Genomic DNA, 23,770 nt, shown 5'->3' with positions numbered 1-23,770 from the left:
GCGGGGGCTGCGCCCCCGAGCCCCCTTATTTTTCCTCTTAAGGGTCGCAAGAAAACATTAACCTTACTTAGTTTGGATACTTAATTGATCTTTTTTTTTGCGGGGGGCTGCGCCCCCGAGCCCCCCCCTTATCTTCGCTCTTAAGCGTCGTAAAAAAGACCCTAACCTAACTTATTTTCAATACTTACTACGTTGGTATTTCTTTTTGGCGGGGGCTTCGCCCCCGAGCCCCCTTGTGGATGCTTCGCCCCTCGTGGTCCATTTTGTTTTTCTTATCAATTTTGGATTTGTAAGCGTGTCGACGCTAGCCCGCGAAGTGGGTTGCCTATTTTCGCTTTTCAGGGTCACAAGAAAACCCTAACCTTACTTAGTTTGGATACTTAATCGGTATTTCTATTTTGCGGGGCTGCGCCCCCGAGCCCCCCCCCTTTATTTTCGATCTTATACTTCGCAAGAAAACCCTAACCTAACTTATTTCAATACGTACTACGTGGTATTTATTTTTGGCGGGGGCTTCGCCCCCGAGCTCCCCTTGTGGGTGCTTCGCCCCTCGTCGTCCATTTTGGTTTTGTTATCAATTTTCGATTTCTAAGCGTGTCGACGCTAGCCCGCGAAGTGGGTTGCTTATTTTCGCTTTTCAGGGTCACAAGAACACCTAACCCTACTTAGTTTGGATACTTAATTGGTGTTTCTATTTTGCGGGGGCTGCGCCCCCGAGCCCCCCTTATTTTCAATCTTAAACTTCGCAAGAAAACCCTAACCTAACTTATTTTCAATACGTACTACGTGGTATTTATTTTTGGCGGGGGCTTTGCCCCCGAGCCCCCTTGTGGGTGCTTCGCCCCTCGTCGTCCATTTTGGTTTTGTTATCAATTTTCGATTTCTAAGCGTGTCGACGCTAGCCCGCGAAGTGGGCTGCCTATTTTCGCTTTTCAGGGTCACAAGAAAACCCTAACCTTACTTAGTTTGGATACATAATCGGTATTTCTATTTTGCGGGGCTGCGCCCCCGAGCCCCCCTTATTTTCCCTCTTAAGGGTCGCAAGAAAACTTTAACCTTACTTAGTTTGGATACTTAATCGATCTTTCTTTTTTGCGGGGCTGCGCCCCCGAGCCCCCCTTATCTTCGCTCTTAAGCGTCGTAAAAAAGACTAAACCTAACTTATTTTCAATACGTACTACGTTGGTATTTCTTTTTGGCGGGGGCTTCGCCCCCGAGCCCCCCTTGTGGATGCTTCGCCCCTCGTGGTCCATTTTGTTTTTCTTATCAATTTTGGATTTGTAAGCGTGTCGACGCTAGCCCGCGAAGTGGGTTGCTTATTTTCGCTTTTCAGGGTCACAAGATAACCCTAACCTTACTTAGTTTGGATATTTAATCGGTATTATTTTTGGCGGGGGCTGCGCCCCCTGAGCCCCCTTATTTTCCCTCTTAAGGGTCGCAAGAAAACTTTAACCTTAATTAGTTTGGACACTTAATTGATCTTTCTTTTTTGCGGGGGCTGCGCCCCCGAGCCCCCCTTATCTTCGCTCTTAAGCGTCGTAAAAAAGACTAAACCTTACTTATTTTCAATACGTACTACGTTGGTATTTCTTTTTGGCGGGGGCTTCGCCCCCGAGCCCCCTTGTGGATGCTTCGCCCCTCGTTGTCCATTTTGTTTTTCTTATCCATTTTGGATGTGTAAGCGTGTCGACGCTAGCCCGCGAAGTGGGTTGCCTATTTTCGCTTTTCAGGGTCACAAGAAAACCCTAACCTTACTTAGTTTGGATACTTAATCGGTATTTCTATTTTGCGGGGGCTGCGCCCCCCGAGCCCCCCTTATTTTTCCTCTTAAGGGTCGCAAGAAAACATTAACCTTACTTAGTTTGGATACTTAATTGATCTTTCTTTTTTGCGGGGGGCTGCGCCCCCCGAGCCCCCCCTTATCTTCGCTCTTAAGCGTCGTAAAAACTTATACTTCGCAAGAAAACTCTAACCTAACTTATTTTCAATACGTACTACGTGGTATTTATTTTTGGCGGGGGGCTTCGCCCCCCGAGCCCCCTTGTGGGTGCTTCGCCCCTCGTCGTCCATTTTGGTTTTGTTATCAATTTTCGATTTCTAAGCGTGTCGACGCTAGCCCGCGAAGTGGGTTGCTTATTTTCGCTTTTCAGGGTCACAAGAACACCTAACCCTACTTAGTTTGGATACTTAATTGGTGTTTCTATTTTGCGGGGGGCTGCGCCCCCGAGCCCCCCTTATTTTCAATCTTAAACTTCGCAAGAAAACCCTAACCTAACTTATTTTCAATACGTACTACGTGGTATTTATTTTTGCGGGGGCTTCGCCCCCGAGCCCCTTGTGGATGCTTCGCCCCTCGTCGTCCATTTTGGTTTTGTTATCAATTTTCGATTTCTAAGCGTGTCGACGCTAGCCCGCGAAGTGGGCTGCCTATTTTCGCTTTTCAGGGTCACAAGAAAACCCTAACCTTACTTAGTTTGGATACATAATCGGTATTTCTATTTTGCGGGGCTGCGCCCCCGAGCCCCCTTATTTTCCCTCTTAAGGGTCGCAAGAAAACTTTAACCTTACTTAGTTTGGATACTTAATCGATCTTTCTTTTTTGCGGGGGCTGCGCCCCCGAGCCCCTCCTTATCTTCGCTCTTAAGCGTCGTAAAAAAGACTAAACCTAACTTATTTTCAATACGTACTACGTTGGTATTTCTTTTTGGCGGGGGCTTCGCCCCCGAGCCCCCCTTGTGGATGCTTCGCCCCTCGTGGTCCATTTTGTTTTTCTTATCAATTTTGGATTTGTAAGCGTGTCGACGCTAGCCCGCGAAGTGGGTTGCCTATTTTCGCTTTTCAGGGTCACAAGATAACCCTAACCTTACTTAGTTTGGATATTTAATCGGTATTATTTTTGGCGGGGGCTGCGCCCCTGAGCCCCCCTTATTTTCCCTCTTAAGGGTCGCAAGAAAACTTTAACCTTAATTAGTTTGGACACTTGATTGATCTTTCTTTTTTGCGGGGGGCTGCGCCCCCCGAGCCCCCCCTTATCTTCGCTCTTAAGCGTCGTAAAAAAGACTAAACCTAACTTATTTTCAATACGTACTACGTTGGTATTTCTTTTTGGCGGGGGCTTCGCCCCCGAGCCCCCCTTGTGGATGCTTCGCCCCTCGTGGTCCATTTTGTTTTTCTTATCAATTTTGGATTTGTAAGCGTGTCGACGCTAGCCCGCGAAGTGGGTTGCCTATTTTCGCTTTTCAGGGTCACAAGAAAACCCTAACCTTACTTAGTTTGGATACTTAATCGGTATTTCTATTTTGCGGGGGCTGCGCCCCCGAGCCCCCCCTTATTTTTCCTCTTAAGGGTCGCAAGAAAACATTAACCTTACTTAGTTTGGATACTTAATTGATCTTTCTTTTTTGCGGGGCTGCGCCCCCCGAGCCCCCCCTTATCTTCGCTCTTAAGCGTCGTAAAAAAGACCCTAACCTAACTTATTTTCAATACTTACTACGTTGGTATTTCTTTTTGGCGGGGGGCTTCGCCCCCCGAGCCCCCCTTGTGGATGCTTCGCCCCTCGTGGTCCATTTTGTTTTTCTTATCAATTTTGGATTTGTAAGCGTGTCGACGCTAGCCCGCGAAGTGGGTTGCCTATTTTCGCTTTTCAGGGTCACAAGAAAACCCTAACCTTACTTAGTTTGGATACTTAATCGGTATTTCTATTTTGCGGGGCTGCGCCCCCCGAGCCCCCCCCCCCTTTATTTTCGATCTTATACTTCGCAAGAAAACCCTAACCTAACTTATTTCAATACGTACTACGTGGTATTTATTTTTGGCGGGGGCTTCGCCCCCGAGCTCCCCTTGTGGGTGCTTCGCCCCTCGTCGTCCATTTTGGTTTTGTTATCAATTTTCGATTTCTAAGCGTGTCGACGCTAGCCCGCGAAGTGGGTTGCTTATTTTCGCTTTTCAGGGTCACAAGAACACCTAACCCTACTTAGTTTGGATACTTAATTGGTGTTTCTATTTTGCGGGGGCTGCGCCCCCGAGCCCCCCTTATTTTCAATCTTAAACTTCGCAAGAAAACCCTAACCTAACTTATTTTCAATACGTACTACGTGGTATTTATTTTTGGCGGGGGCTTTGCCCCCGAGCCCCTTGTGGGTGCTTCGCCCCTCGTCGTCCATTTTGGTTTTGTTATCAATTTTCGATTTCTAAGCGTGTCGACGCTAGCCCGCGAAGTGGGCTGCCTATTTTCGCTTTTCAGGGTCACAAGAAAACCCTAACCTTACTTAGTTTGGATACATAATCGGTATTTCTATTTTGCGGGGCTGCGCCCCCGAGCCCCCCTTATTTTCCCTCTTAAGGGTCGCAAGAAAACTTTAACCTTACTTAGTTTGGATACTTAATCGATCTTTCTTTTTTGCGGGGGCTGCGCCCCCGAGCCCCCCCTTATCTTCGCTCTTAAGCGTCGTAAAAAAGACTAAACCTAACTTATTTTCAATACGTACTACGTTGGTATTTCTTTTTGGCGGGGGCTTCGCCCCCGAGCCCCCCTGTGGATGCTTCGCCCCTCGTGGTCCATTTTGTTTTTCTTATCAATTTTGGATTTGTAAGCGTGTCGACGCTAGCCCGCGAAGTGGGTTGCTTATTTTCGCTTTTCAGGGTCACAAGATAACCCTAACCTTACTTAGTTTGGATATTTAATCGGTATTATTTTTGGCGGGGGGCTGCGCCCCCTGAGCCCCCCTTATTTTCCCTCTTAAGGGTCGCAAGAAAACTTTAACCTTAATTAGTTTGGACACTTAATTGATCTTTCTTTTTGCGGGGGCTGCGCCCCCCGAGCCCCCCTTATCTTCGCTCTTAAGCGTCGTAAAAAAGACTAAACCTTACTTATTTTCAATACGTACTACGTTGGTATTTCTTTTTGGCGGGGGGCTTCGCCCCCCGAGCCCCCCTTGTGGATGCTTCGCCCCTCGTTGTCCATTTTGTTTTTCTTATCCATTTTGGATGTGTAAGCGTGTCGACGCTAGCCCGCGAAGTGGGTTGCCTATTTTCGCTTTTCAGGGTCACAAGAAAACCCTAACCTTACTTAGTTTGGATACTTAATCGGTATTTCTATTTTGCGGGGGCTGCGCCCCCGAGCCCCCTTATTTTTCCTCTTAAGGGTCGCAAGAAAACATTAACCTTACTTAGTTTGGATACTTAATTGATCTTTCTTTTTTGCGGGGGGCTGCGCCCCCCGAGCCCCCCCTTATCTTCGCTCTTAAGCGTCGTAAAAAAGACCCTAACCTAACTTATTTTCAATACTTACTACGTTGGTATTTCTTTTTGCCGGGGGCTTCGCCCCCGAGCCCCCTTGTGGATGCTTCGCCCCTCGTGGTCCATTTTGTTTTTCTTATCAATTTTGGATTTGTAAGCGTGTCGACGCTAGCCCGCGAAGTGGGTTGCCTATTTTCGCTTTTCAGGGTCACAAGAAAACCCTAACCTTACTTAGTTTGGATACTTAATCGGTATTTCTATTTTGCGGGGCTGCGCCCCCGAGCCCCCCCCCTTTATTTTCGATCTTATACTTCGCAAGAAAACCCTAACCTAACTTATTTCAATACGTACTACGTGGTATTTATTTTTGGCCCCTTGTGGGTGCTTCCCCCTCGTCGTCCATTTTGGTTTTGTTATCAGTTTTTGTTTTGTAAACGTGTCGACGGTAGCCCGCGAAGTGGGATTCCTATTTTCGCTTTTAAGGGTCACAAGAAAACCCTAACCCAACTATTTTAAATACTACGATGCATCGCCAACTCACTAATTCAATCTATTTGAAAGTGGCAGCACATAACACTTAAATTCGCACCGATTAGTACAAACCACGGTGGTGCAGTGTCATTCATGGTACATTTTTGCCCTCATGCTGGTCATATTTCTAGGTTCGATTCCCGGCAAATGCAAAACTTTTTGTATTTTTATTATTTTTCTTCTTGTTGCCAACAGCTATCATAATTATGTTACGAAGTTTCACTTATGCCGCGCGGAGGGACTCCACGCACAAATTTTTAATGTTTGCGTCCGTTTTCTTTAGTCAAACCAGAGAGTATAGAGTCTTAGTCAGACGAAGTTATATAGGTCTCTGGTCAGACACAATTTTGTTGATTTTTCCGAGGTAAGTTTTTATCTTCTGTTTAACGCCATCTGTGAGAATATTGTGGCGTGACGTTGTAGGAGAGGCATCGTAATTATTTCAGCTCATCCTTTCTATATCAAATTGGTTAGTACTTATTTTTGCCATCTTCGGCACTACATTTATTTATAAATAATAAGTTTTTTTTGTACTTCAAAATTATTAAACACTGAATCATAAAAAATAAATATAAATAGTCTCATGAAATAAAACTATGGAAACGGATTAAATCGCGTATAATGAATTTAAAATACATCCCGATAACTATTGAGTAACTATCGCGGTAACCGAAGACAATATTATATAAATAGTCTCGTTACATAATTAAATTTTACGAGAATCGGTTGAATAGAGGAAAATATACGGACATAAAAATGCAAATTTCGATCATCAAGCAAACAGGATTTTACTTTCTACTGAAAAAAAAAAATGATTATATGTATATAAAATGTATATATCGCTTAATTGGTTAAAATATAATTATTATAATACAAAATTCAAATGCAAAAAAAATACAAAAATTATGGCACCTGGAGGATTCGAACGCAGAACTTGGTGATTAGAAGTTTGAAAAAAAGCACGGTGACTTACCTCTGAGCCACCCTAACACATACGTAGATTGGCGAAATTAAAATGCTTATTCTCATGCAATATTACATATTTTTACATCTACCGTCTAAACCTGTGTTCTAAAACGTCTGATTTTTTTGCCAAGCACTCTATATACATGCATCTAAAAGACAAGACTTTTAAGATATCGATACGGCTAAAAGTTAAGGCGTGAGGCCCCATGACTTTGTAAATTTTTACAATTTCCAAAATCTGGGACGACAAAAAAATTTTATTGAGTCATAGAATCTGGTCACAAAATTTCACGCGAATCGGTTGGGAAATGCGAGCTGTAGAACGAGACATCCGGACATACAAAAGCAAACTGCTTGAGTTAAAACGTAGCCCTTGCTTCGCTGCGGTCAATAATTTACGAACTTTTTTTCTACTGTATGTTGCGTTATATTCTTTCATTCGGCTACGATTATATCCAAAGATAAAAAGAAAAAGAACTAAAACAGAGTATGTTAAAAATTGCTCCTAAATCAGAGGCTTCTAGAGAATTTCAAGTGTGTCAACACCGTGACTTAAAAAACGGCGACGGTATACGAAATCGCAGTGACGCATCGTATCCGTACCATTTTTACTGCATGCTCCCCACACCGTGTCCCATACGAAAGTCACTGCGTTTCCGTACCTACCGTCTGCGTATTATTATCAGCGGTCTGTGGACCATGCGGTAAAAACGGTACGGATACGATGCGTCACTGTGATTCCGTACCGTCACCGTTTTTTAAGCAGCGCTGTGGTCGCACCTTAATTTGTAACGGGTGGATAGCAAAGATGAATCGTACCGTGTATGCGACCCTTTATAGGTTAAAGTAGCAAATCTTAACTGTCACTTGTCACTACCGTATTTCAGGTATTAAGGGCTATTTTTCTTATAATTTGTATCAAACTATCGCCTTATCGACTTTTGTTCTGTAACAGTAAAGCCCACTTGCACTAAACATTTAACTCGGGGTTAGTGAGCTGTCATCTGTCAATTTCCGTATAAAATGGTGGGTTAACCCTCCATTTTCGTTGGTGCAAGTGGCCCTTAGTATGGAAGTATAATAAAATTATTGTATTTGTTTCAATATTCCTCGAAATTTTTCCATAGTTATTTTCTTTCCATATGAACTTTCCCTGGACTTCTACGAATATTTTAAGACCACAACTACCTACCCAAATCGATTCAGCCGTTCTCGAGTTCTAGCTAGACTAACGAACATCATTAGATTTTTATTTTTATAGATAGAATATAGAAAAAGTAAATAAAATTGGGTCAAAACTTGATTTTTTTTCATCATTTGTCTAATGACAATCCGTTCATATATAGATAAGTTGTTGGTACATTTATTGATATGTCTAATATCTTGAAGATGACTACGAGTTTTTAATATGTCTTCATATAATATGAAAACTTGCTAAAAACTATTTTTAAATCAATTTTTGTCTTCATGATCACCAGAAAAATGGATTTTTGCGATAAAGTTAAATTTAATTTTTAACGTTTTTTTCGCTTTTGTATGGGGAAGAACATAACAAGTCCGTGGTACACATGTCGATAAGTCCTATATCTCATAATCTGTAATAAATTAACCCATTTACATACAATTATCTGATAGATTGTATAATTTTATCCTTAAATCTAGTTTCAAACCTAAAATCTAATTAAAAATGGATTTAGGAAAAAATCACAAAGTTTAAAATTGCCGCCCTGTAAAGTTGTCATTTTAGAGTTATCAACTTCTTCCCGCCCAGTACGGATATTATAAAATACACTTATTTATTTCAGTGTTTGGAACATATTGAGTATGTTTTAATAGGGAATATTTAAATTTAATTTTATTTGGTTCAAGGCGGGTCTTGATGTGTGTACTCTTTATTTCAGGGTCTCACTTTATAACAATAGTAACATACTGGCCGTTTTACGAAGACAATTCCGCCATAGCTGTGTCCTTCAGATTCTTCACAACACTAGTGTTAGCCGTTATGATGGTCACCATGATTTGTATCGACTCCTACGCAATAGTCAGCCTGATCATGTACAAATACAAGTTCATGACCTTGAGATACTATTTGGAAGGATTGAGGGGGCAATTTGATAGGAATAATTGTGCGGGAAATGAGGAATATGCTACTGAGCAGTTGCATGCTGGATTGGTTGAAGGAATCGTGATGCATAGTAATCTTATAAGGTAGGTACTTCACTTGCGTTGTCTCGTTCAGTTATGTCAAAAAATAGTGCATAAAGCCATTACATTGCTGCTGAAAAACTTTTTAAAAAATTAATTAAAGAGTGGCAATTAATAGTAGGTAACTTAAAACACTTCTTAATTAATAATTAAAAAAATGAAAAGAAAATCGTTTATTGAGGGAAAAAATTAAAACATTACAACAACAACAACAGTCTGCGTCGGGATACCATGGGCATCGCGCGTGCTCAGTGAAAATGCTTCTCGTTATGGAGCGAAACATATCGAGCGACGTTCGACAATTTTACGTGAGTTACCCGATTTTGCATCTGTTAAACAACATTTTTTTAAATTTTCAACACTAATTATTCATTTATCTGGTTTAATTAGGTAACTATCTATCGCCCTTTATGGTTTGTGAGTGGTTACATCTGCATATTTACGGTAAAAAAACTATCTCAACACTACGCTAAATAAGCATTAAAGCGATACGATAGGAAATTAATTTTCAATTGACACTGCTTGAAGTAAAACAAAGTCGCAATACATCGATCTAAGTACTGGTTAAACATTAAATAAACACAAAACATGATACCTATTATGAAGATTAGAGCGTTATTACCACAGAACTTAATTGACCGCAGCGAAGCAAGGGCTACGTTTTAACTCAAGCAGTTTGCTTTTGTATGTCCGGATGTCTCGCTCTACAGCTCGCATTTCCCAACCGATTGGCGTGAAATTTTGTGACCAGATTCTATGACTCAATAAAATTTTTTTGTCGTCCCAGATTTTGGAAATTGTAAAAATTTACAAAGTCATGGGGCCTCAAGCCTTAACTTTTAGCCGTATCGATATCTTAAAAGTCTTGTCTTTTAGATGCATGTATATAGAGTGCTTGGCAAAAAAATCAGACGTTTTAGAACACAGGTTTAGACGGTAGATGTAAAAATATGTAATATTGCATGAGAATAAGCATTTTAATTTCGCCAATCTACGTATGTGTTAGGGTGGCTCAGTGGTAAGTCACCGTGCTTTTTTTCAAATTTCTAATCACCAAGTTCTGCGTTCGAATCCTCCAGGTGCCATAATTTTTGTATTTTTTTTGCATTTGAATTTTGTATTATAATAATTATATTTTAACCAACTAAGCGATATATACATTTTATATACATATAATCATTTTTTTTTCAGTAGAAAGTAAAATCCTGTTTGCTTGATGATCGAAATTTGCATTTTTATGTCCGTATATTTTCCTCTATTCAACCGATTCTCGTAAAATTTAATTATGTAACGAGACTATTTATATTTATTTTTTATGATCCAGTGTTTAATAATTTTGAAGTACAAAAAAAAACTTATTATTTATAAATAAATGTAGTGCCGAAGATGGCAAAAATAAGTACTAACCAATTTGATATAGAAAGGATGAGCTGAAATAATTACGATGCCTCTCCTACAACGTCACGCCACAATATTCTCACAGATGGCGTTAAACAGAAGATAAAAACTTACCTCGGAAAAATCAACAAAATTGTGTCTGACCAGAGACCTATATAACTTCGTCTGACTAAGACTCTATACTCTCTGGTTTGACTAAAGAAAACGGACGCAAACATTAAAAATTTGTGCGTGGAGTCCCTCCGCGCGGCATAAGTGAAACTTCGTAACATAATTATGATAGCTGTTGGCAACAAGAAGAAAAATAATAAAAATACAAAAAGTTTTGCATTTGCCGGGAATCGAACCTAGAAATATGACCAGCATGAGGGCAAAAATGTACCATGAATGACACTGCACCACCGTGGTTTGTACTAATCGGTGCGAATTTAAGTGTTATGTGCTGCCACTTTCAAAATATAGATTGAATTAGTGAGTTGGCGGTGCATCGTAGTATTTAAAATAGTTGGGTTAGGGTTTTCTTGTGACCCTTAAAAACGAAAATAGGAATCCCACTTCGCGGGCTACCGTCGACACGTTTACAAAACAAAAACTGATAACAAAACCAAAATGGACGACGAGGGGGAAGCACCCACAAGGGGGCTCGGGGGCGAAGCCCCCGCCAAAAATAAATACCACGTAGTACGTATTGAAAATAAGTTAGGTTAGGGTTTTCTTGCGAAGTATAAGATCGAAAATAAAGGGGGGGGCTCGGGGGCGCAGCCCCGCAAAATAGAAATACCGATTAAGTATCCAAACTAAGTAAGGTTAGGGTTTTCTTGTGACCCTGAAAAGCGAAAATAGGCAACCCACTTCGCGGGCTAGCGTCGACACGCTTACAAATCCAAAATTGATAAGAAAAACAAAATGGACCACGAGGGGCGAAGCATCCACAAGGGGGGCTCGGGGGGCGAAGCCCCCCGCCAAAAAGAAATACCAACGTAGTAAGTATTGAAAAAAAGTTAGGTTAGGGTCTTTTTTACGACGCTTAAGAGCGAAGATAAGGGGGGGCTCGGGGGGCGCAGCCCCCCGCAAAAAAGAAAGATCAATTAAGTATCCAAACTAAGTAAGGTTAATGTTTTCTTGCGACCCTTAAGAGGAAAAATAAGGGGCTCGGGGGCGCAGCCCCCGCAAAATAGAAATACCGATTAAGTATCCAAACTAAGTAAGGTTAGGGTTTTCTTGTGACCCTGAAAAGCGAAAATAGGCAACGCACTTCGCGGGCTAGCGTCGACACGCTTACAAATCCAAAATTGATAAGAAAAACAAAATGGACCACGAGGGTGAAGCATCCACAAGGGGGGCTCGGGGCGAAGCCCCCGCCAAAAAGAAATACCAACGTAGTACGTATTGAAAATAAGTTAGGTTTAGTCTTGTTTACGACGCTTAAGAGCGAAGATAAGGGGGGCTCGGGGGCGCAGCCCCCGCAAAAAGAAATATCAATTAAGTGTCCAAACTAATTAAGGTTAAAGTTTTCTTGCGACCCTTAAGAGGGAAAATAAGGGGGGCTCAGGGGCGCAGCCCCCCGCCAAAAATAATACCGATTAAATATCCAAACTAAGTAAGGTTAGGGTTATCTTGTGACCCTGAAAAGCGAAAATAGGCAACCCACTTCGCGGGCTAGCGTCGACACGCTTACAAATCCAAAATTGATAAGAAAAACAAAATGGACCACGAGGGGCGAAGCATCCACAAGGGGGGCTCGGGGGCGAAGCCCCCCGCCAAAAAGAAATACCAACGTAGTACGTATTGAAAATAAGTTAGGTTTAGTCTTTTTTACGACGCTTAAGAGCGAAGATAAGGGGGGGCTCGGTATGTATCCAAACTAAGTAAGGTTAGGGTTTTCTTGTGACCCTGAAAAGCGAAAATAGGCAGCCCACTTCGCGGGCTAGCGTCGACACGCTTAGAAATCGAAAATTGATAACAAAACCAAAATGGACGACGAGGGGCGAAGCACCCACAAAGGGGCTCGGGGGGCGAAGCCCCCCGCCAAAAATAAATACCACGTAGTACGTATTGAAAATAAGTTAGGTTAGGGTTTTCTTGCGAAGTTTAAGATTGAAAATAAGGGGGGGCTCGGGGGCGCAGCCCCCGCAAAATAGAAACACCAATTAAGTATCCAAACTAAGTAGGGTTAGGTGTTCTTGTGACCCTGAAAAGCGAAAATAAGCAACCCACTTCGCGGGCTAGCGTCGACACGCTTAGAAATCGAAAATTGATAACAAAACCAAAATGGACGACGAGGGGCGAAGCACCCACAAGGGGCTCGGGGGCGAAGCCCCCGCCAAAAATAAATACCACGTAGTACGTATTGAAAATAAGGTAGGTTAGGGTTTTCTTGCGAAGTTTAAGATGGAAAATAAGGGGGCGCTCGGGGGCGCAGCCCCCGCAAAATAGAAATACCGATTAAGTATCCAAACTAAGTAAGGTTAGGGTTTTCTTGTGACCCTGAAAAGCGAAAATAGGCAGCCCACTTCGCGGGCTAGCGTCGACACCCTTACAAATCGAAAATTGATAACAAAACCAAAATGGACGACGAGGGGAGAAGCACCCACAAGAGAGGCTCCAAAAAGAAATACCACGTAGTACGTATTGAAAATAAGTTAGGTTAGGGTTTACTTGCGAAGTTTAAGATCGAAAATAAGGGGTCTCGGGGCGCAGCCCCCGCAAAATAGAAACACCAATTAAGTATCCAAACTAAGTAGGGTTAGGTGTTCTTGTGACCCTGAAAAGCGAAAATAAGCAACCCACTTCGCGGGCTAGTGTCGACACGCTTACAAATCGTGGACGACGGGGGCGAAGAAAGAAATACCACCGTTGTACTTATTGAAAAGAAGTTAGGGTTTTCTTTCGGCGAAACACCCACCCCGGGGCTCGGGGAGGGGGAGGGGTAACCCCCACAAAATACCAACGTAATACCTATTGAAAATAAGTTAGTTTAAGGTTTTCTTGCGACGAACAAGGGTGATTATAAGGGGGGGGCTGGGGGGGCCAGCCCCGAAAAAAGAAAGACCTATTAAATATCCAAACTAAGTTAGGTTAGGATTTTCGTGTGACGCTTAGAAGCGAAAAGCCCACTTTGCGGGCTAGCGTCGACACGATTACAAAACAAAAGTTGATAACAAAACCAAGGGCAGGACTATGATTCTTGCCATTTTATCACTTATCTACGCGGATAAAGCATCCGTCACGTTGTGGCAAGTTAGTCAGTGTAATATTGACATATATGTTATCCACATTGATAAGTGATAAAAGTGCAAGCATGATAGCCCCACAGTTTTTATATGTTAAATGCAGAAATTGCCGTTAAGGGCTTGAGTTGAGTGCCTATAGCGTACGAGTATATGTCGCTTGAAACTGTTGCTGTCATGAGGTCATGACCTGACTGCGATAATCACTAATTATCTTTCAGTTTTGCGTTCTCTAAGCATTTCGCGAAGGTCTACAGCTCCCAGAGCCACTAGTTTAGATAGAAGAAACAAATTCATATATTTGTATAGGGGCCGAGCGTGTCAAATTTTGTACTGAAGTTGATTCTTGCCTGTAATTTTAAATATGTCTCAGGCTCTTGATTGTTCATAATTTTTGTGTTGTTGCAATTGAATATCACGTAACGAGGCATTTTTTATGTTTTGGTTGACTTCAACTTACAAAAATTGACGCCCGAAAGCTGCAAGCTGCGAGTAAAGACGGACAACTCAGTGGATTTCACTGAGTTCATTTGACACGCTAAGTAGATACGTTTGCTTGATCTATGTTATTACTCAGTTTGAGGAGTAACTAGAGCTTACGACAGTTACGACCAAGTTCATTGCTTTTGTTGAGTTTATAATTAGTTAAAATACAAATCTAATGGCAGATTTATGTTATAAGGTTATCAAAAGACATCGACCGGTGCGTGGGCGCAGTGCTGGCGCTCCAAGTATGCCTGAGCTCGGGCTCCGCCGTATCCTTGCTGTTGCAGTTGGCCGTAAGTTTCAATGATATACCAATAACCTAAGGTCATTTCTCAAATTTTTGGCACCTGTCGGTGAAAGTTTTTATTTTTGAAAAATTACCCATTTTTAGTTAGATTTCTTTTAGGCATCGTTTTAATGCATCTCAAACATTTTAAAACTGTCAAAGGCACCGGTATGAATTAATTACTTTAGAAGTTATGATCGATTAAAATTCAGGTGAACGACATCATGATCAGGTGAAAGATAAAATATACACAGAAACCACAAAACCAATACCACAACCAACCATAACCACAACCAGAACCACAGAATTTATATAAAAAAAAAACCGCCGACATAGTTGACCGATTTCCATCAAAGATGGCTAAAAACACTCCCGACTAAACTTTCAAATAAAAAAACTAAATCTAAATCGGTTCATCCTTTCGGGAGCTACGATGCCACAAACAGAAACACACAGACAGACAGACACGTCAAACTTATAACACCCCGTCTTTTTTGCGTCAACGGTTAAAAGTATCTTTAACATTTCGAGTATTTAGATAGTGAAACTTTCATTAAACGTTATCACGAACGCGAAGTCTTAAAATTAAATGTTACAGTTTATAAATACTTACATGGGTTGTAAATTGTAAACTTATCAAAAGGAGTAACTCGGTCCGTTGTTGGCGCGTTACGGGGCTTCTAGTTTGCCTTTGCTTGCTTTTGAGCGAAAAAACCGCTTACGCTTGTTCATTTCTTTCTCCTTATATTCCTGTAAAAATATGTAAAGTCTATGAAATAGTAGGTACTAAATTGTATTGTATTGTAATGATGCCAACTATTGAGCAATTTAGAGCACTAGAAATTCAAAGTACCTATATATAAATGAGGCATTCGTGTGACATATATGTGACATTTCACGATGAAAGGTACCTTAAGGCGTTTGGCGCTGATGGCGCTGATGCCTTCATAACGGCGCCTTAACACTAATGTTGTGTACAGGGTACGTAACCAAATGCAAAAAGTTTACGATAATAATATCGTTATCGTACGAGTAGCTATCTACAATATCGTTCTTCTGTATTGGCTCGACAGAGTCAGACTGCGGCGTCTAGCGACAACGATTATTATTTCGGTTGGATTAAGATTACAGTGGCGAGCGGCGGCTATAGGTGCGAACGAAAGGCCTAATTGCTCTGTCTCGCTCGAACGGCCGCCGCTCGCCACTGTCCCCTTAGACCAATGTGGTGGCTAGGCCGTAATGCGGTACCAACCAGATACCTTTCACCGTGGAATGCCACATAAACAGTACACGACGGAATTGCCAGCGCAACTGCGATTTCAGGCAACCAGCTCAGTTATGGGCTTAAATAAATATCATGCACGCTTAAGCTAAATTGCATGCACTAGTGATGTGCCGTTGGGAATTCCTTTTACCGGAAAATAAATATTTCCCGAATTTTCCTGGACCATGAACTGGGTACGTAGCCAAATGCACAAACACTTACGATAATATCCGTACCGGCTCTGGCTCAGTCGGTAGTGACCCTGACCGCTAAGCCGCGGTCCTGGGTTCGAATCCTGGTAAGGGCATTTATTTACAGATATTTGTTCCTGAGTCATGGATGTTTTCTATGTAAAAAAAGTGTGTATTTATCTATTTAAATATGTATATCGTCGCTTAGCTTAGTACAAGCTTTACTTAGTTTGGGGCTAAGTTGATCTGTGTAAGGTGTCCCCAATATTTATTTAATCTTATACTATTAAACGAGCAATTCTTGTATATTTATTTATTTATTTATCTATTTATTTATTTATACCGACGATCTCGGAAACCGCTCTAACGATTTCGCTGAAATTTGTTATGTGGGGGTTTTAGTGGGTGAAAAATCGATCTAACATATCCTTAGGTCCCGGAAAACGCGAATTTTCGAGTTTTCACGCGTTTTTCTTCGCGCGCCATCTCGTGTGGAGTAGTTGTACTGTTGAGACAGAAGTCTTTCGGTCGATGTAAGTATTATTTACTTCAAAGACTAGATGGCGACACAGGTCAAGGCTAACACGAATAGAAAAATACACTGAGCTTTTGTGACGAAACGCGCGCCATCTCGTGTGGAGTAGTTGTGTTGTTAAGACTGAGAGTTCTTTCGATTGATCGATGTAGGTACTATTTATTTTCGAACTAGATGGCGACACAGGTCAAGGATACGAAACAGAACCGAGCGAAGCTCGGTCGCCCAGATATTTTATATTTATTTACCTGCAAATTGTCTCATCATTCTACGCACACTAGGAGCAAACTTGATTACTCATATACCGAACATTTACCGAGAAATTACCCATCTCGGGAATTTTTCGGCAACGGCACATCACTATCATACACTCCAATATATGTTATTCGGCAATGTAAAAGGAAATAAAGCAAAATTATAATACGGCGAAATGCAGAATGGATGCACAATGTACATTAGTCCGGAGTGGTCCAGGGTACCTTACCTACGTAGCCGAATGGCACAAACGCTCGTGGATATCTATCTCTATCGCTCTTGCTTATTAGCGCGACAGAGCCAGACTACCTTTCGCGGCGTTTCGTTTTCGTTTCGCGTCGTAGAAATGCCATTCGGCTACGGGGCCAAATAATTCATAATTCATAATTTCTTTATTGCATCCATGGTTACATCTAGGTGTTACATATTTATATTAGTTTCACATGGACCCTGACAGGGTACAGCAAGTTTTAAATCTAAATTATGCTAGGTATTGAATCGATTATAATATTACAATATTGAATTTAACAAGGTAATTATGTAAAAGTATATAATAGGAAACAATGAAATAGGACATAAAGGTAGGTATGTCAAAAAAGAATTAAAATTATGAATGTCACTTGAAGTTGCTACGTATACCAAAATAGATAATATGTCACAGAATATTCAATTAAGAGGGTAAGAAAATAAAAATAAGATTAAAATTATATTAATTAAATTGGCGTGTGTAAATTTGAACTAAAACTAATAGCATTCATTATCATCATTCTTTTCATCCAAAAAATCATTAAGTTTATAGTAGCACTTACTTAGTAATAAATTCTTCAATTCGTTATTAAATTGTTTGTGTGATGTCTGAGTTTTAATATCGTCACTCGATCGAATATCGTAAAGCTAGCATTTTCGGAGCCGCGTTGTCGCGTTAAAGACTATGTACAGTTAACCAATTGGAACCCTAGGCCACTGTAGAACTATGTCACAGTGACGTTATAAATAAGATTATAATTTTAGGGAATTTTGGGGAAGTGGAGGGTTAGAAAGAGACAAAAAGTAGCCTATGTCACTCTCCATCCTTTCAACTATCTCCACTTAAAGAATTATGTCAATTCGTCGCTCCGCGCCGTTTTGCCGTGAAAGACGGACAAACAAACAGACACACACACTTTCCCACAGCCAACTGGTAACTAAAAAAAAAAAAAAAAACTAAAATAGCCATATATTTAGTTGGCTGGTGATATACAAGAAGAAGTTCGCCTTTGTACTTCACATCTCAATGTATGCTTTTTTTTTAATGTGTTTTTGTACAATAAAGAGTTACTACTACTACTACTACTACAAGATGCGGTGACAGATACGTGTGTCGCTTTAACTTCAAACATGGGCAAATCCATTCTGCTTTAAGGTTGAATATACATATACATACATACATATAATCACGCCTGTATCCCATAAAGGGGTAGGCAGAGCACATGAACTACTAAGTTTCAGTGCCACTCTTGGCAAAAAGGGTTTGAAAGAAATCCAAATTGTGACATTGCAGTGACAGGTTGCCAGCCTCTCGCCTACGCCACAATTTAACCCATATCCCACAGTCGACTTGAATATAAATAAAAAATATAATATTGATCTGAAAGATAATCAACCTTATAGCAGAATGGATTTACCCAAGTTTGAAGTTAAGCGACACACATATTTGTCACCCGCATCTTGTATATCACCAGCCAACTAAATATATGGCACCACAAACACACACACACACATACACACACACACACATAGAAACAAAGTGAAAAGGCAGCGTAAAACGTTGTAAAAGCAAAACTGCTTATTTCCAGCTCTCAAAGGACTTGACTCTGGCCGCCCAAATGAAAATAATCCTGTTTGTGGTAGCGTTGTACTTTCTACTCGCACTTTTCCTGTGCAACGCTGGCGAAATCACTTATCAGGTATGTCTTAACCTTTATTTTATTTTTTTCAATGAAATTAGAATTTATATAAACAATTTTATTACAATTATATTCACGGCGTACTTACGTGCTGTGCCCGTACGTACGTGCCAGGAAGTACCTATCTAGCACGACCATACTCCATGTCAAAACACCGAAACCATGCGGGTATTTTTTTTAAAAGGTAAGTACAAAAAAGTATTTTTTTTTTCGTGAATTTGTACTGCAACAGAAATTTAAAAACTCATTAATAATGTGGTGGTGCCAGGGACTACCTAACTAGCACGACCACGGCTCCTATGTCGAAACTGCAAAACCATTAGGGTACATTTTTTTTAAACGTAAGTACAAAAAAGTTCATTTTTTCGGGAATTTGTACCGCAACAGAATTAATAAAATCATCCGTGGTCGTGCTGTATAGTATCATACGGCCCGATGCTTCAACAAGCATTTTAGACTTCAGCTGACGCCTCTAACCCGGTCACGTGCGAGTAGTCAACGCATTGCAAAGTGTAACGCCGTGGCTTGCGTGGGCGAAGGTCGCGCGATGGTCGCGCGACGGCGATGCGTCGCATACGAAATCAAACCTTGAAAAACCACGCAAGACACGGCGTTACTCACAAAATGTTTGTTACGGAACCCTAATAATTAAAATGAAATGTTCAGGCATCTCTACTATCCGATTCGATCTTCTACTGCGGCTGGCACGCGTGCACGACGCGACGCGACGTACGCCGTCTAGTTCTGTTCTCGGTGGCGGCGGCGCAACGACCAATCGTCATGAAGGCCTTCAACATGTTGCAGCTAACTTATGGTACCTTTATACAGGTTAGAATTGAGGGACTGTAATGAGGACTTTTGCCACTTAATTGTGTACAACTTATGGGCGCATTTAAAATTTAGAACATCATTTACGATATGATACTTAGGGCCAGTTGCATCAACCACATTTGGCAGACACATCATCGTCACGCAGCAGACGTCTATGGAACTTCCCATACAATAAAATTTAACGATTTCATGATTCGCAGTTTGATGCAACCGGCCCTTATTATGAATCGGACCATGGTTCTTTTTGACATCGTGGCTTTCGTGGACGGTAGTTGCACGATCGTCACCATCGCGTCGCATCGCATAGTCTATCAACGATAGTTCATCGACGTGGCCCACCTAAGACACTTCCATAGAAATCGAAGGTTTGATTTCATCGCGATGCGTCGCGTCGTATCGCCGTCGCGCGACCGTCGTCTTCGCAAACCACGTCGTGACTGAAACAATCTTTAATGTGTATTTTTTTATATTTCAGGTTGTCAGAGGCACATATTCGGTCTTCGCCCTGATTTATGCTCAAACAAGTCAATAGACTAATGAAATATAATAGAAACCACATCATCGGCTTCACTCTTCGCACTGTTGTAGTAGTTTGTAGGAGTATATAGATACATATCACTATCATTTAATAAAATAAATGAAATTAAGAACATGTAGTTTCAAATTGAAAATATTTATATCACTTGAGAATCTAATTAGGTATTTTCCGGACCTCTACCTTCTGAGGCGTTTTCCTTGCGCTATATGGGGTTCTTAAAGAAGCAGGCATTTAGGATTCTTAAACATGGGCGACGCATAAGTGGCTCCCTTGATATTGCTTATGTCCATTGGTGGCGATGGCGGATCGTCTGTCCGTTTGCTGCCGATATCATAAAAAAATATAGTCAATAAATATCTTGAGCCATGGAGCGCAGCATATTAGGTGTAAAATTAACGAATCGTATCCGGAACACCAGGCTGCGCTCCAAAACAAAAATAGTCGACGTAGCTCGGAAAGCGACTAAGCTCAAGTGGGACTGGGCTGGTCATGTCGGCCCAATGCCGAATGAGCTATGGGCCAAAATTACCACAGAGTGGCAGCGCAGGCCAAAACGGGGACCCAGCAGAACACGTATGCGATGGCGGAACGAGCTAGACTCCTTTTTGGAAAAATGGCCGACGACTACTCAACACAGGGAAGAGTGGAAGAAGCGGGGGGAGGCCTTTGCCCAAAAGTGGGACATGACAGGCTCACAATAATAAAATAAAATAAATGTCTTGTACATAAGCCACTATATACTGACCACCATAATTTATTCCCAAGTGACAACAATGTGCTTAAATTGTCCCGCATTCAAGATTATTCTGGCTACGCAATACTTGTGGGCGAGGTAGATTAAAGTACCGCCCTTGATATATTAGGTGCGTTGCGTCGCACATTCGCGATTCGGGTCCGGTCTAGTATTATTCTCGTTTCTGGCTTGTTGTTACGACATGCAGAGTAAGGGCCAACATGCAAAAAAAATATTTTCAGTTATCAGCGCGATACCTGTTTGCCCCGGGCACACTACACCTTCATGAGTTGTGGTCATGCTTGTCGCTCCCGTATTGGCTTACGGTACTGTTACACGGGTTGCCAGCAATTCACATACCATTGCCGCGTTTGTTCAATACGTACCAACTAATTACGGAGCAAACGCGGCAATGGTATGTCAATTGCTGTCAATTGTGTTGCCCGTGTAACAGCACCTTAACACAGCCATGAAAAATATTGCCGCCCATCTGGACCATTTTTTTTTCAAAGTTTTCCACCCCACTTTTTTTATAACATGGATATTTTTTACGCGTTTCATATTCAGAATCGCTCGACTTTGGATCTCGATAGGAGAAAAAAAAATGTCCCAAGATTTACATACCACCACCAATATAACGAAGAAAGCAAATTCTATGCTGTATATGATTCGAAAGGCATTCTATGTGATCACTAAGGATCTTTTTGTTGGGATTTACAAGACATACCTGCGTCCTTTGCTTGAATACGCTTTTCAGGTATGGTCCCCCTACTTCAAAAAGGATATTACACTATTAGAAAAAGTCCAGAGAGAATGGCTACTAAAATGGTCGCTTCACTGAAAGATAAGCCATACGACGAACGGCTTCAGGAATTAGGTCTTACATCATTGGAGGATAGAAGAAAGCGTGGTGATCTCATTGAGACATACAAAATCTTGTCTGGACACTACAATGTGAATAATATGAAAGACCTATATATACTAAGCCAGAACTCAAAACTAAGAGGGCATTCTAAAAAGCTTATCAAACCTCCATGTGCTAGCAATCCTAAGAAACACTTCCTGCCGAATCGCATAGTTAATATGTGGAACTCTCTACCAGAAACTGTTATTAGCGCGCCGTCAGTGAACTGTTTCAAAAATAGACTGGACAATTATATTAGAACTTTGAAAAGTGCAAAATAAACACAAGTGCAGTGATATACACGCATCAGCTCGAAGAGCTGCTAGTGTATCAAATAAATCTTCTTCCTCCTACCCTTATCCCACGTTATGTGGGGTCGGTACAACATGTCTTTCTCTTCCATTCTCCCCTATCTTTCGTCATCTCAACACTCACATCTTTCTTTCTCATGTCCTCTTTCACACAATCCATCCATCGTTGTTTGGGTTTACCCCTCCCTCTCCATCCATCAACATTCATCTCCAACATTCTTTTGCCTATATGACACTCATCCCTCCTCATTACATGACCGTACCACGCCAACCTGCCACTCCTCATCTTTTCCGTTATAGGCGCAACTTTCAAACTTCCCCTAATATACTCATTCCTGATCTGATCCATTCTGGTCACTCCACACATCCATCTCAACATTCTAATTTCCGCTACGTGCAATCTCCTTTCATCCTCCACCTTTGTCGCCCAGCATTCAGATCCATACAATACAACAGGCCTCACAATCGTCTTATAGATTTTCCCCTTAAGTTTAAGGGGCATCCGTCGATCGCATGTTGTCCCTGAGACCTGTCGCCATTTCATCCATCCCGCATTTATTCTATTTTTCACGTCACGGTCGATGCTTCCGTCATTTTGGAATAATGACCCAAGGTACCGGAAGTCGGAGCAGACTGGTAGGTATACACCATCTAAGGCAATAGGGGAAAAACTGGATAGACCACCGAAATCGCAGAACATCTGTTCAGTTTTGGTTCTGCTGATTTTCAGTCCCACACTTTCCAGTCTTTCTTGCCATTTTCCCAGTTTGCTCTGGACCTCAAGTGCATTTTCCCCAACAAGAACAATGTCATCGGCAAACAGCATACACTAGGGTGCTTCCTCCTGTATGTCCGATGTCAGAGCATCCATAACCAGGAGGAACAAATACGGACTTAAAGCCGACCCCTGGTGTAGACCTACCGCCACATTGAACTTGTCGGTGACTCCAGCTTCAGACCTGACGTGAGTACTAGCTCTATCATACATCGCCTGAACAAGCCGCACATACTTCTCTGGCACTCCCTTCTCTCTCATACACCACCACAGAACCTTACGCGGAACTCTATCGTATGCCTTTTCCAGATCCACGAACACCATGTGCAAGTTCTTTTTGGCTTTTCTGTATTTCTCGCATAGTTGGCGAAGTGCAAATATGGCGTCCGTGGTTCCCCGGCCCGGCATAAACCCAAATTGGTTCTGTGTTACCTCACTCTCTTCTCTTATTCGTCTCGCTACCACTATTTCCCATATCTTCATACTATGTGACATGAGCTTTATTCCCCGGTAGTTGTTGCAATCCTGTACATCACCCTTATTCTTAAAAATGGGCACCAATGTACTGCTGCACCATTCATCAGGGATCGCCGCTTCTTGCAACAACTTATTAAAGAATAAAGTCAGCCACTTCCAACCATCCGCTTTCAGAACCTTCCATACTTCCACTGGTATATCATCTGGCCCTACCGCTTTCCCATTCTTCATACCTTGCACTGCCATTTTTACTTCTTCTACAGTAATCTCTTTCACCATACCTATGTTACTTTTAGCATCATCTAGCACACCTGTCCAGTCATTCTCTTCATTCATAAGTTTATTAAAATAGTTCTTCCAGCGTTCTCTTATGCTCTTGTCATCCGTCAAAATCTTTCCTGCTTCATCTTTCATACATTTCATGTGATTGATATCTCTTGCATTCCTCTCCCGCTCTCTTGCTATTCTATAAAGGTCTTTTTGGCCTTGTGGGCTTTCCAAATGGTTGTAGAGCTTATCTTGGACCTTGGCCCTCGCGATTGCAACTGCTTTCTTGGCCTTCTTTTTACTTATTAGATAAGCTGACCTCTTGTTTTCCTTTTCTCTATCATTACCCTCTTCCACACTTTTCCATTCTTTAAAAGCATTCTTCTTTTCTTTCAAAATCATT

General features: G+C 41.6%; 1 protein-coding gene across 1 annotated transcript in view; it reads left to right on the top strand.

Annotated features, from left to right (window-relative positions):
- Positions 1–19,894, top strand: part of LOC125234231 — a 28,889-nt gene extending 8,995 nt beyond the window's left edge. Inside the window, exons 2-6 of the mRNA XM_048140439.1 lie at positions 8,637–8,943; positions 14,251–14,347; positions 18,421–18,531; positions 19,198–19,359; positions 19,838–19,894. Of these exons, the coding sequence (XP_047996396.1) occupies positions 8,637–8,943; positions 14,251–14,347; positions 18,421–18,531; positions 19,198–19,359; positions 19,838–19,894 (734 nt within the window). The remainder of the gene's footprint in view (positions 1–8,636; positions 8,944–14,250; positions 14,348–18,420; positions 18,532–19,197; positions 19,360–19,837) is intronic.
- The last annotated feature ends 3,876 nt before the right edge of the window (positions 19,895–23,770 follow it).

This window comes from Leguminivora glycinivorella, chromosome 15 (assembly GCF_023078275.1).
Source record: "Leguminivora glycinivorella isolate SPB_JAAS2020 chromosome 15, LegGlyc_1.1, whole genome shotgun sequence".
NCBI lineage: Eukaryota > Metazoa > Arthropoda > Insecta > Lepidoptera > Tortricidae > Leguminivora > Leguminivora glycinivorella.
This window is presented reverse-complemented; position numbering and strand designations above follow the sequence as displayed.